The following is a 14666-nucleotide window of genomic DNA, read 5'->3' as shown; positions in this document are numbered from 1 at the left end:
AAGGGACTTCAGGGAAGGATCACAGTCACTGGCCAGCTACACAGTCAATATGAGAGCAGTCCTTCCTCCCTCTTCCGCCTCCCTCTCCTTACTTTTTGTTTCCCTGCAGGCAAGCCCAGCTACAGCTTTGAAACTCAAAACATTTTGAAACTTTCAAAACATTTAGACTACCCTCATTTTGTTTTGAGGATGTTTTGAAGTGTTTCATTTTGATATCACTGTTTCGAGCTTGAAATGAATCAAAACATCATCAAAATAAAACAGCTGGTGAAATTTCACACGGCCCTAATGCTTACTCAGTTTGTATGGTCTGAATGTGTGCTGTCGGGATATCATCTGCAATATTGTGCCTCTGATAACCTTACTGTTACAAGAAAGAGGCTGCAGGCTTTGGTTCTTAGTAAGAAAGAACTCAACCTGGTTTATTGTCTCTTAGTCAGCCTAGACACTAACATCTATGACCAGCTGGTCCATATAGCTAGCCAGGCCATTAACAGGCATCACACAGGCATGAACATAACCCCTAAGCCCAGTATAAATATTAAAGGTTTTCAGGCCCCTTTTTAATACACCAAGAAAACACATACACAATACTTCATGTTTACATCATGCACATTCTAGTTCTCACCAGTTAATGTACCCCTCCCAACCAGACAGTTTGCCAAGTCACTCCGATCTTTGTTTTGGTGTTCTATACTGGTCTTATCAATTCTTCTCTATCTATTGGCCTTGAAGGCACTTCTAAAACTAACAGACTACTTTCCAGTATTTCTGTGCAATCCATATATGCTATGCCTAGTTTTATATTCTTTTGGGCCTACTTCACTTCATACTGTTATCTGGATTTCTGTGGCCATGTCTCCGTGAGCTGCTAACTGTGCAGTTGTTACTGTGCAGTCATTTAGTACTTATATACTCAAGTGCTAAATGACTGCTCCATAACTGGAATTACTGCATAGTAGAATCCCTGCACAGCTTTCTGGTGATGATGACTGCACAGTAGCTCATTACTACTGTGCGGTAGCATCATGTCATGGTTCGTGCCATGCAATGCTACTGTGCAGTAGTAACAAGCTACTGTGCAGTAATAATGAACTACTGTGTGATTTGTATATGCACTGATCAATAGTATATCAATCCATATCCAAGTGAGGCCTAAAAAAGCACTGGAGATCTGTGAGAGTCTTTTTAGTGTGCCATGGATGCCACAAGTTATTAGCACAGGGGCACAAACACCTACATGTTTAAAAAGATAAATTAAGAGATTTTAAAATAGAAATCTATAGTTTTAAAACTATTCTGACCTGTCATAATGTTTCTGAGATTTTTTGCAGCTGCAGAACTGCTCTTATTATTTTTCTGTTTAAAAAAAAATAAAAGTGTAAATAAAAACCTGGAATTTTCAGAGGGCTGCCTTGAGTTTAAAAATCTTTGAGAACCACTGATCTAGAGTCATTTTTATTCTCTACCTATGTTATAGAGATAAGATGATGGATGCTGTAAAGAACCTAACATGAACCAGTCCTCTTATTTATTTTTTTTCTCATAGTCTCTTGGATATCAAAGTAAGAACTACCATGCTCTGTCAGAACAAGGACCCATCTAGCTCATTGTTTTGGCTCTAACAGGGGTAGTAGTAGATTCAGATAGCTGGACACTCATACATGTCTGATAATTCCAGGTAAAAAGAGACAGTTACATGCATAGCCATTCTCCATAGAAATGATGTACAATATTACGGGATTCCCATGAACACCAAATAACCCAAACTGTTTCACTACCACACAAGTAAAAGAAAGTGCAATCTCAAAAAGGAGAAAAAATGTTTCAATCAGTAGTAAGGAGCAGCTGTCCCTAATTATTTTAAAAATAAAAATGATATGGTACCTGGAGTAATTTTAGGATGACATTATAATGTCAGTAATATTAACATGCATTTTGACTATTATTGTCATGAAAATAAAAAAAAATATCATTATTATTAAATGAAAAACAAATTTATGTAAAATTCTTACATTTCAGAATTAGAAAAACAAATTTCTCTCTCTCATATAAGAATTTCTTTTTTAAATTGCTATAATTAGGTTTTTGTTTTTTTACAATTTCACAATGCTAGAATTGGGTGATCTTGAAGTTGCTGTATGCTGAACTGCTTAGAACTGTAAAGGAGCACTCCTTGTTGCATTTTTGTCAATGAAAACAAAAGGTTATATGTTCTTTAGTGGTACTCAAAAAAGTTCTCTGTCTCTTTTTTAATTCTGTGGAAAATTTCAAATGTTAATTTATGGATATAAGTATAATAACTTTCACTTCCAATTGAATGTGTCTTTTCAGAAAAGAAAACTTTATTCTTGCAAAAAGTAAAGGAAGAAATAAAAGTTTAGCCACTACCCAGGTATGCAGCAAAAGTCAGTTTTGATAGAAAATAGTCAACCAATCCTTGTCAGTATCTAGCAAGTGTTAAATAGAGCAGCTTTCATGTCTGTGCCAGAAGAAAAAAGAAGAAAAAAAGAAAAAGAAAAGACAGATTATACATTTTAATATTAAGAGTTGGTGCTGAGCTTGAAGTTGGTATACGCTGGAGTGCTGAGAACCTTAGAAGATCCTTGTTGCATTTTTTTTCAATGAAAAAAAAGTTGTATGTTCTTCAGTACAGCACTGTAAAATATTCAGACTGCCCTAATTATTAACTTTAGACTACCCAACCCACTGGTAGTCTGGCATGGAATGTTTACCTACCGTGCATCTAATTATTAGTGATTTTCCTATTGTACCTTCCAAATAATTAGTAATAATCTGTTGGCCTACCTGCTGCTGTTCTTTCAAGAAATCTAATCTGGACCTTTCTTTTAATATCTCCTTTAGAGTATATGGATATTACCCATTCCTCTAAATAATTCAGAGCTTTTAGAACATTTAAATGTGTTTTTAATTATCTAAATGAATTATGCATCTTCTTTTGATTATGCAAACCCTAGGAATATGTTGACTGATAAGTGATAATACAGAGATTTTACATTAGTTTCAATTGATAAATTATTTTTTTTTCTCTTTTCTTTTGTTGTATGGTGGTGATGAGTGAATAATTACTAACACCTGGATTTTTTTACCATAAGGAATTCAAAAACTATATTGAAGTACAAAAAAGTTCTTGGTATTGAGTGAATCAACATAGCTGAGTTGAAATCCTTTTGTTTCATTTCTGATTTGCTATGCATTTGAGCATTTCAAATGTTGCATGAGAAACTATACCTTTGGCTGGGAAGAAATTGCCTTATGCCTACTGGGACCACCACTCCTGATTTTTTCATTGTGTTCCTTTTTCTGGTCACCTAAAGACTGACATAATGAATCATGTCAAATCTGAGGTACATTTAGGTTTCAGAAATTCTAGTAGTCTATTCCATGACTAGACTTTTGACATGACAGCGCACATCACTGGTACCATGTTAGCAGAATAAAATTAATGTTTCTCTTTTCTTCATGCCTTCTTTAGTCTACTTTTTTTCAACTCTTCCCTCCATAGATAGTTCAGTATGAGAATCAGCAAAATTCAGAATGTTAAGGCTAAATGCTATTTCCTGAGGTAATCTTGTATCAGAATCTTTATCAGTAAGGACATTTATGGAGGCATTTTTGCTATAAATAGAAGTACCTCTTAACAAAATGTGTGACTGAGTATAATGGGAGAAGAACGTTCATGGTGCAGTACTATTTCTGATTTAAATCAAGCTGTGTCATCACAACAGATATGTGTCAGGTTGCTTTGCCCACCATAAATGTGATTGGAATAAGTAGGGCAGCTATTTATTTAAAAAACAGGGTTAAGCATAACATAGGGCCTCTATAGGACACTGAAGTGGACTTCCATATTGAACCATGAAAATATTCTACCCTACTTGAATTTCTGAGAATACACTAATGAATCTACTTTGATAACCTGTTGTCATTTTATATTTAGGATTAAATGGCCAAAATGGAGCAGAGTAGGAAGACCCACCTACCTTCTGTTTCACCATTTTTTTTCAGGGATTCAAACAAGGTGGAACAAGATTGTATTTAAGCATCTAAATCCATTTGGATCATAATAGGTGGTAGAAGATCTGGTGCAGAGTAAATGTGTGTGCCTTCTTCAATGGTTTCTCAAACTTCTGGTGGATCTCACCATGTTCTACATTTTAGAAGCTTTCTGAAACCTTTTAAAACAACAGTAACTAGGCCTTGCATGATTTCATATATTTAGTAAATGTGCTAGAAAAAGGATAAAATGCCTTCAAACATCTGTATTTTACATTTCAGTTCCTGAAGTACTCAGGGATGGGTCTTCCAAATAACTGAGTTTTAAACTTTCATCAATAAACAGTAATATTTTTGTAAATAAGTAGAACCACCCTTCCCCTGCAGCAAGTCCCAATCTGTATTCTCCTCCAGAATGCAAGGAAGAGAAACCTTCATTAAGGAGGCGCTGTCCCTGTCCCATTTCAATATTTTTGTCTAAATAGACTAACAGGTAGGCTCTCTGTTTTCCCCTATATTGTAAAAACCTTCATGCCCATTTGACTTTCTCCTCTGTTCATCAAAAATTTTCTGATACCAGCTTAGTCTATTCTATTAACAGTAGGAGAAAGTCCTGACCCACCTATTTCTAAGGAGCTGTAGCCTTGAGGCCTAAACAGACAAGGGAGACAAGTTTATCCTGCTGCTGAGCATGGATCTGAATTCTCCAAATGTATTACCCTATTTCCCAGTGACAGGCTATCTTGCCACTGAAGCTGTCTGAAAAAGCAATTTTGTTTATTAAAAGTTTGCTGAATTTTTATATTTTTTAGCAATCCATTGACATGTCTCTAAAAGTCATCTAGAACTTTCAGAAGTACTTGTGATATAAAGCACTTGCACTGGGAACAGAGGAAAGGGAGGGAGGATCCCTGCTACTGAAATGATAAAGAAAAAGCAGATTAAAAAAATGTGAAAATTAATTCATTTTAATTAATATTTGAAGAGTTTTGAACATAAATCTGGAATGTTTAACAATATTAGAGCACAATAATAATATTTTTGTACACAGTATTCCATACAAATAGACTTTTTGTTTTGCAACTGATTTTTGATTAAAGCAATAGCACCAGCAAAATATTCATAATTAGCAGAAATACTGTTTTTCTCTGCTCTTTTACCACCTTTCCTATGGATGGCGATGGACTCCCCTTGTGCTTCTTGGATTGCTTCCTTAAGGAGCAACCACTCGTCCTGAGCTCTCCTCCCTATGAAATTATGGCCTCTCAGGGCCTCAAGAACAAGCCTGCTGAGCTTATGAAAGTCAGCTTTCCTAAAGTCAAGGATTACTGCATTGCTGGCTGATTTGCCAGCTTTGTAATGGATAGTGAAAGTAATCAACTCATGGTCACTGTCACCCAGCTTCCCTTCAATACTTAGGTCACTGATTAGATCATCTCCTTTGGCCAGTACCAGGTCCAGCAGCACCTTGCCTCTTGTTGGCCCATAAACTTCTTGGAATGGGTAGAGCTCACCCATGCATGTAAGGAAGCTTTGTGACCAATCACATTTGGCCAAGTGCTCATCCCATAAGATGACAGGGTACTTGAAGTCTCCATGATGACCATGCACTGAGAGCATGCAGCCTTGGCCAGTTCCCTGGCAAATTCTTGGTCAAGCACTTGTTCCTGGTTTGGAGGTATGTAGTAGACTCCTACCATTGTATTGCCTTCACTACATTCCCTATATAGATCTAGATATACGTATAGATGTATAGATATCTATCGATCTATCTATCTATCTAGATCTAGATATATATATATAATCGCGACATTTCATTTTAATCACAGAAAAATGTGAATTTGGGGTTACTTTTTTAAATCCATAAATTGGGGATTTTTTAAAATCAGACAAATACAGGATCCCTGATAATTACTCATTCCATAGGTTGGGTGAATAACTGAGGTCCTGGCTTGTTTGTAAAATGGTCAGCTCAGCTTGTCATTTCTTCATTTGTAGTATCAAACTAGATAATGATATTTCTCCTCCCTCCAAAACTTTCTTGAAATGTATCTTAGTCTTGATTTAAAAGATTTCTGTGGATGTGAAAAAGTGTGCCAGGAGCAGTGAGGACAGCCCAAGGTAAGTAACTTGGGAGGTGGGGTGGAGGAAGAGGTGGTGAGTCCAGGGAGGGGTGCTGCTGGGTTACTAAGGGATTTGCACCATCAGGAAATGTGATCAAGATTTAAAAATAGCTGTTCAGGGTCAAAACAGTGGGTAGGAATAGCACAGGTCCATGGCTGGGGCCAGTGGCTGGGCTCTCCTAGCCCCAGAGTTGGGCTGTGAACATGTGCAGGCATTCACTATATCAGGTTAAACCCTTCTTAGATTAGTTTAGCCATTTCTTGATATAGTTTAGTTTAGTTATTGAGTTTAAAGTTATCTAGTTTAATTTAGTTTTTGTTCAAATTACTTTAGTTTAGGATGTACAGTAATTTAGATCAATTAAATATAACACTTGTGTGAGGAGGGGGGAGGGAAAGAGTCCCTAACTAGTGTCAGGAAGTGCCACGCGCAGCCCCCTTATTGCCCTGCAGTGGTTAGGGAGAGAAAGCAGGAGAAGGACAAGGGGAAAGAGTCCCCCTCTGGGGCTGGACAATGGATGTGTGTGCCCAGATTCCTCCTGGTTATCAGGGAGCTGCTGCAGTAGGCAGAGCTCTCCATCTCCCCCATCTCCCTTACCATGGGGGTTTAGCTATGCCCTCATCTGGTCAAGTTCACTCTTCCCCCACCCACTGAACCCTGCAGGCCTCCTCAGTCATACTCAAGTCTGCCAGGACCTGGTCATGCCCCGCCACCACCCCTCAGCTCAGCTTTCCTGTGGAAAGGAAGGGAGGGCTGCACTATCACCCGTGGGTCTGGCCTAGGTCACTGCAGGCATGTGCCTGCATTTCTGGAATGAACAGAGAATGTCTATGCACTTGAAAATCAATTCAGTCTCTGCAAGCTAGACTAACCTGCAAAGATTGAATTATTTCAGGGTTAGGCTTTCTGTGCGTCTGTCCCTAGCCAAGGTGAGAATAATATTTATTAACTTGATGTCTAAGGTCCAAACAAGATTGGCACCTAACTGCTAAGAAATCATAGAATCATATAAAAAAAAAAAATTGGGTTTGATGGGGTTTTAGGAGGTTCATCTAGTCCTAATCCCTTGTCAGATTAGGACCATCCCCAACTAGATTATTTTATCCAAGGCTTTGTCTAGCCAGATCTTTAAAAAACTCCTAGGATGGAGATTCCACAACCTCTTTGGATAACCTGTTCCAGTACTTTACTGCACTTCTAGTGAGAAAGTTGATCTTAATATCTAACCTAAACTTCCCTTCCTGCAACTTGAGACCATCACTGAGAACAGTCTAGCTCCATCCTCTCTGGAACCATCCTTCAGGTACTTGAAGGGTGCTATTAAATCCATCCTCAGTCTTCTCTTCTTAAGACTAAATAAGCCCAGCTCCCTCGGCCTCTCCTCAGAAGGCATGTGCTTCACACCCCTAACCATTTTTGTTGCCCTTTCCTGGAATCTCTCCAATTTGTCTACATCTTTTCTGTAGTAGGGGGTCCAGAACTGGACACAGTACTCAAGCTGTAGCCTCACCAGTGCCAAATAGAGGGGAAGAATCACTTCCCTAGTTCTGCTGACAATGTTCCTACTCATTCAGCCCATGATATCATTAGCCTTCTTCTCCACAGGGGCACACTGTTGGATCATATTCAGTTTATTACCTAGTGTAACTCCTGGGGTCCTTTTCTGCAGAATTGCTGCTGCTTAGGTAGTCAATCCCCAGCCTGATCAGTGCATGGGATTGTTCTATCCTAAGTGCAGAACTTTGCACTTCTGCTTATTGAACCTCATGAGATTTACTTTGGTCCAATCTTCCAAGTTGTCTAGGTGAATCCTAGCCCTACCCTGCAGTGTATTGACTACTCCCCCAAAACTTGATATCATCTGCAAAATTGGTGAGGGTACAATCCATCCCATTTTCCAGGTTGTTGATAAAGATACTGAGCAAAACTAGCCCAGGACTGACCCCTGGGGCACTCCGCTTGATACCACTTGCCAACTAGACATGGAGTCATCGAACCATTGATTACTACTTTTTGAGCCTAATGATCCAGCCAGTTTTCTATCTATCTTATTGTCCATTCATCTAGCCTGTACTTCCTTAGGTTGTGTGCAAGAATGTTGTGGGAAAGCACATCAAAAGCCCTTATAAAGTCAAGGTACATCACATCCTTTGCTCTCCCTCCATCTGCAGAGCCATTCATCTCATCATGGAAGGCAATCAGGTAAGTGACATGCCTTTGGTGAATCCATGCTTACTATTCCTAATCAGCTTCTCCTGAAAGTGCTTGGAAATAAGTTACCTGAAGACCTGCTCCATGATTTTCCAGGGTCTGTACTTCCCTAGATCCTCCTCCTTCCCTTTCTTAAAGATATGCACTATATTTGCCAGTTTTGAATTTTCCACTACCTCTCCTAATCACCATTAGTTTTAAAAGATAATGGCCAATGTCTCTGAAATCACATCAGCCAATTCCATCAGGACCCTCAGATGCATTGCATCCAGCCCTATGGCCTTGTGCATGTCCAGCTTTTCTAAATCACCTGTTCTTTTACCAATGAGGGCTGCTCACTTTCTCCCCAAAATGTGTTTCCTGGTGCAGTAGTCTGGGAGCTGACACTGCATTTGAAGACTGAGCTAAAAAAGGCATTGAGTCTTTTCTGCATCATCTGTCACTAGATTGCCTCCCCCATTCAGTAAGGGACCCACACCTTCCCTGACCTTCCTCTTGGTGCTGATATACTTTAGAAACCTTTCTGTTTACCCTTCACATCCCTTGCTACCTGCAACTCCAATTGTGCATTCCTGATTCCATCCCTGCAATGAGCAATTCTCTTACACTCCTGCTTCCAAACTTCAAATTCTTGTAGGCTTCCTTTTTGGTTTTAGCTCATTCAAGAGTTCCCTGCTAAGCCAATCTGGTCTTCTGCCATACTTGCTAGTCTTTCTGCCATGGGTATGGTACATTCCTGTGCCCTCATTAAGGTTTCTTTAAAATACAACAAGCTCTCCTGGACTCCTTTCTCCCTTGACTGACCTCCCAGGGGATCCTGTCCACCAGTTCCCTAAGTGAGTCAAAGTCTGCTTTTCTGAACTCCAGGGTCCTTACTCTGCTCCTCTCCTTCCTTCTTTTCCTTAAGATCCTGAACTCAATCATCTTCATGATCACTGCTGCCCAAGTTGCCATCCATTTCTATACTTCCCATTAATTTTTCCCTGTTTGTGAGAAGCAGGTCAAGAAGAGCATGGTCTTAGTTGATCTCTCTAGCACTTGTACCATAGAGTCCCCCAACACTCTCAAAAACTTCCTGGATTGCTTGTGCACTCTTGTGTTGGCTTCCCAAAAGATGTCCGGGTGATTGAAGTCCCCCACAAGAACCAGGGCCTGTGATCAGGAAACTTCTTGTAGCTGTTTCAAGAAAACCTCATCTACCTCGTCCTCCTGGTCTGGTAGTTTATAGAAGACACTCACCATGACATCACCCATGTTGAACAAAGAGTAGTATATGCTCTGTTTTCCAAGAAGATACTTCAGCTTTATAAAAAAATAAGCTCTCCAACATCAGTTTGTGTATAGGGATAACCTGCCTGAGTTTATCTTATGGTATAACTGAAAAGCCTTGCTCCCATGGAATTGTTGCGTTGGGATAGCTAGTACCTGTTATATGTTATATCTAAAAAAAAAAAATTCTAGCAGTGAAGGTAAGTATTTAGGGTTTTATCTTTAACATTCTTTCATCATCACTTTTCTTTTGTGTTTGCAATTCTGTTAGGTACTGATAGCACTCATGATGACCTATTTAATTAGGTACTCAATGAAAGTTAATTGGCAGCTTGTAACCAATAAATAGTTTAAGTATCTTTTACACATTTATGGTAATCCTGTTTCCCAAGTATTTTTAAGTGAAGTCTGTAAGAGTGAGTCTCCTTTAAACACCTGGTTTTGTTTACACTTGGAGCAGAAGTGATGAGACAATACATTTTAAGATCTTTTAAAACATATCTTTGTGATTTAAGCTTTAAATATTGGCCTTTTCCCCAGAAAAATCACCATATCTTCTAATAACCCTGTGTTTCCTTGCTTCAGGAATAATTGTTAAACCAAAAAGTAATAAATCAAACTGTAAAATTATTTTCTGCTAAATTTCACTTGAAGTGTTAGAGGAAATTGTTTGACCACAAATATCAGCTCTCTGAGAGTTTGATTTATTGCTTAAGGTTATTTCTTTTCTACAATGAAAACAGAAAAAGAAAAAATCTGAGGTCAGCACTAACAGTTAAAACTGAACAGCAGCAGAGTGCTTCTAATAACTTTTAGAGCTTCATAAGATAGTCTGAAAAAATAAAATAAAAGATTAAAATGATATTGCCCTCTCTATAAAATACTGAAAAGAGCATATGTGGTATAAAGTCCAGTCTGAAAATGTCATTCTTTTAATGTGCTTAAAAGGAAGAAACAAAAGTTAATAATTGTGTGACCTTGCTGATTTTGTAAAGAGCACATTTGCTGGGCCTCTTTTTTGTTTTGTTTTGTTTATTACCATATGGCTACTTTTCATTTTTTCCATTTGAAGTTTAAATAATGTAATCCAATGAAGGATAGAAGCCTGACAGTTCTTAAAAAAGAGAAGTTAAAGAGAAGAAAGTTTCCATTCCAAAGTGTGTGTCTGTGTATGTATGTATGTGTGTGTGTGTTTGGAGGGGGGTTGTCTGAAGTTTTATTTTCTTCATGGCCTGCTGTCTTATTCAAGACCAAATCATGACTCGGTACATGAGATGCATGTTTTGGTTTCTTTATTTTGATTGGATAGGGTTATTATAAGGCTTTTGTAATAAGTCGTCTTTGAAGCTTTGTTCTCCATAAGCATTTATGTCAGTAACCCTCACTAACACAAATCAGGAGCATAAAGAGTTAAATTACTCTACTTTAAGATACAAAACAATATTGGTGGGATTTTTTTCCTCTATATATACCTCTCCCAAGAAAACATACAAAAAACTAGAACTCTTGGTTCCAAAATGATACCTTTTTATTAAACCAACTGGAAAATGGCAAGAAAATTTTCCTTTTCTGCAAGCTTTCAGGATCAAAGTTCCTTCGTCAGGTTTTGTCAAAAGTGTAGACGGTACAAGATGGTAAAAAGTCCCCATAGGTAGGAAATACACTTCATTTTTGCACAGAGGGAGCTGAAGAGGGAAGTCTGTCCCTCTGGGTCCATTAGAGTGTCTTTGTGAGCTGTGTTGAGTAGCTCTTTGATGTGTTGATCAGGTAGAATTCCTTCCCTGGAAGTGTCAGATGTCAGGCAGAGAGGTAAAAAAAAAACTGTGTAAAAGGTATAATTTTGGAACCAAGGTTTCTAGTTTTTTGTATGTCTTTTTGTCTCAGACCAGCATGGCTACCAAGTACACCCCTGAAACATGGAAGATGCCGAATTTTAGCCAAATTTGGATTTTAAACTTTATTGCAGAACAACAAGGAAGTTTTTTTTTTTTTTTCCTTGGTCAAAGAGGAAAGATCCTGCAATCTTTATAGCAAGGATGATCTATTAACAGAAGAAGCAAAGAAGACCCTGCTGGTAAATAGGTAGTTGGCCTATTTTGATTGTCCTATTCCATTTTGATCATGGAAAAAGTGGATTTTGGTTTACTTTTTTGGATCCAAAAATTGAGGATTTTTTTAAATTGGAGAAAACCAGGATCCTAGCTCTCATAACTAAACTGGAGATACATGGGCTGAATAAAAATACTATGAGACATCAATGACAAGCAAAGAGTAATCATAATAGGTCAATGTCAGAGTGGCAGGAAGTTTCACAGGGGTCTGTCCTGGGTCCAGTGATGTACAACATATTTACTAATAAACAAGAAGATGGAATAGAGAGCCTCCTGATCAGATTTGCAAATCACATGAAACTAAAAAGAATGGCACACGCTTTAAAGGACAGGAGTAGAATCCAGAAGGATCTTGATAGATTGGAGTGCTGCCTGTACTGCAGATAACCTGAAGCAATAATTAGAAGATTGTAAATTTCCTGTCTGAATACACTGTGAGGCATTTATGGGCCTAACTTGATATTCTAGTTCACAGACCAAAATAAGTATAAAATTTCCTATCTGCCCACATACCCTGAGTTAATTTGACACAACTAAATTAAGAGCTAATGAAATTTAAACAAACAAACAAACCCCCCACTAATCTCAGAGTTTCTAGATGGGAGGAACTGCAGCACAGGCTTTCACCTCAACAGTGAGCAGGCTATATAGATAAAGAGAGAAGAGATCAGTAGCTAACAGGGGGAGCCCTGTGGACTTAGGGACAGCTGTTCTACTGAATAATGGCCCATTTGAATATAAACTTTTATGGCTTTTGTCGTGGTTCAAAAGTGTGGTAAGTCTAGTGGGTGGAGCTGGGAGCGAGCATCAGTGGGATTGCAGGGATGAAAACTGGGTTGAGACCAACAGAAGGCAACCCTAGTTCCAAACCAAGGGACAGGGGCTCCTCAGGAAACCAGAGTCAGACACTAACTAATTAAGCAAATTTATGTTTCACTTGGACCAGGATCTCCAATGGCTTTAAGATTTCACACCACCTTTGATAGTATCATTTAGAAACAAATTCCTTCCACTTTTTATCAAATTAAATAAATGAATAGGTGAATATATCCTGTTCCAGGACCTCAGCTGTTGTAAACTGGTACACTTCCATAGCTTGTGGATTTGGCCTACTATAATATAACTGATGAAGTAAACTAAATGAAACTTGCTTTCTAGTCATTTGCTCTTGCATGCAGAACTTCTGATTAGCCCATGAGTTTATGAAGTGAAAAAATAGAGTTCATATTTCCTTATATTTGATTGGTTTTCTTCAGAGTCTTGAATTAGCTATGAACAGGTAAAAAAGTCCTCCTTAGCTGAGCAGTCCAAAGCCTTAGTGTAGTGAAACCAAACTATTTTCTGTAGCCAACAGAATGGAAATTATGTTGTCAGCATCAGAGCCAACTGCCTTTGATGCCCCAACACAAATACCCCTTTTCAACTAGGTCAATTGGGGGCACTCTTGGCCAAAATTGTAAAGTCTTAAACATAGCAAATACTTCAAAAGCCCTGCACTACCCTTTGTAGGATATTTAACCATAAACATATTGCAATATTAGTAAATATCATAGTATCACAGAATCAGAGAAGTGGTAGGACTGTAAGGAACCTCCAGAGGCCAATTAGTCCAACCTCCTACTTGAGGCAAGATCAGCCTTAACTAAGCCATCCTATAAAAATAGTCTAAAATCTTAGAAAAACTGCACAATCAACCCTGACACAAAACCCAAAGCATAACACCCTAATTTGCTGCACATAAAGGAGGGGGAAGCTTTTGGCAATGCAATGCTTCTGTAAAGGTTGTTTAAAAATACTGGAGAGATCCCAAAAAGCATCTAAATGCCTCTGCTGCAGTATTGGCCCCATTGTATATAGTGAACTTTTGCACTCTCTAGGTCTATGACCTGATCCTTCAATATCTTGCTTTTGACTTGAATTTATTCAGACCATCAAAAGCTCTCTTTCTCATTATGTCATCCCTCAGCATGTCCTCTTTCATATCCAAATACAGGCAATCCCTGCTTAGCGCTCTTAATTAGTTTCAGAAAAATCCAGTGCTAGGTGAAACAGTGTTAAGTGAAACTGGTTTTCCCATAGGAGTGAATGTAAATAAGTATAATTCATTCCTAGGGCTCCCCACTCATACTATAAAATTAATGAATTCAGGCATTTAAATGTATGTATGCTTTATTTACTATTTTGAACTTTGAAATAATGTATAACATTACAAAATAAAGTAATGAACTGTATTCATAGATGCACTTTCACTTTCACTTTTTGCTCTTTTGGCTTTTTTAAGCACTCAGAATCAGGCCTGTCGAGCTTAGTGCAAGTTTCAGGGGATTTTGAAGAGCTTGACTGAGGATGGTTTTGACGGATGGCTGCAGGGATTGAAGCAGGAGTTTGTGCATTTTTTGAAGGAAGCCATTGATAGCTACACTTCGGGCTTCTTCTTTTTATCATAAAGCAGTCAGTAACAATTAACTTCATTGTTAACTCCTCTTGCAACTGCAGAACTGCGCTGTATGTCAGGGTCATCAAAGTAGTAAAGAAAATCTTCAAGATGTTTGAAAGCTTCAGCCATGCCTTTGCTGGTTAAGGCCCTTGCTGGTTGAACATCTTCCTCCTCTTCATGGCTTCTCACCCATTCTATTTGAATGAGGTCCTCATTGCTCAATGCCTCCCTGCTGGAATTGATCAACTCCTGGATGTCTTCAGGTTCAAGCTCATTAAATCCAATTTTCCTTCCAACCTCAGTGATATTGTCATGAATTGTCGCCACTGGTTCCTCAAACTCTTGGGAATCCTGGACACAGTCTGCCCAAAGCTTTTGTCAGACACAATTCATTGTTTTGGAAGCAACTTCATCCCAGGCACTTGAAATGTTATCTACTGCCTTGCAGATGTTATAGCCCTTCCAAAATTCTTTTAGAGCCAGAGCACCCTCTCCAT

At 38.5% G+C, this 14666-nt stretch overlaps 1 protein-coding gene across 1 annotated transcript in view; it reads left to right on the top strand.

Moving 5' to 3' along the window:
- The window catches only part of LOC132249393 (uncharacterized), a 32805-nt gene extending 18729 nt beyond the window's left edge, over nt 1-14076 (top strand). Inside the window, 1 exon segment of the mRNA XM_059724449.1 lies at nt 14014-14076. Coding sequence (XP_059580432.1) covers nt 14014-14076 — 63 coding nt within the window.
- Nucleotides 14077-14666: the final 590 nt, after the last annotated feature.

Source organism: Alligator mississippiensis, chromosome 1, assembly GCF_030867095.1.
Source record: "Alligator mississippiensis isolate rAllMis1 chromosome 1, rAllMis1, whole genome shotgun sequence".
Lineage (NCBI taxonomy): Eukaryota > Metazoa > Chordata > Crocodylia > Alligatoridae > Alligator > Alligator mississippiensis.
Note: the sequence above shows the minus strand (reverse complement) of the source record. Positions and strands in the feature narration are given on the sequence as shown.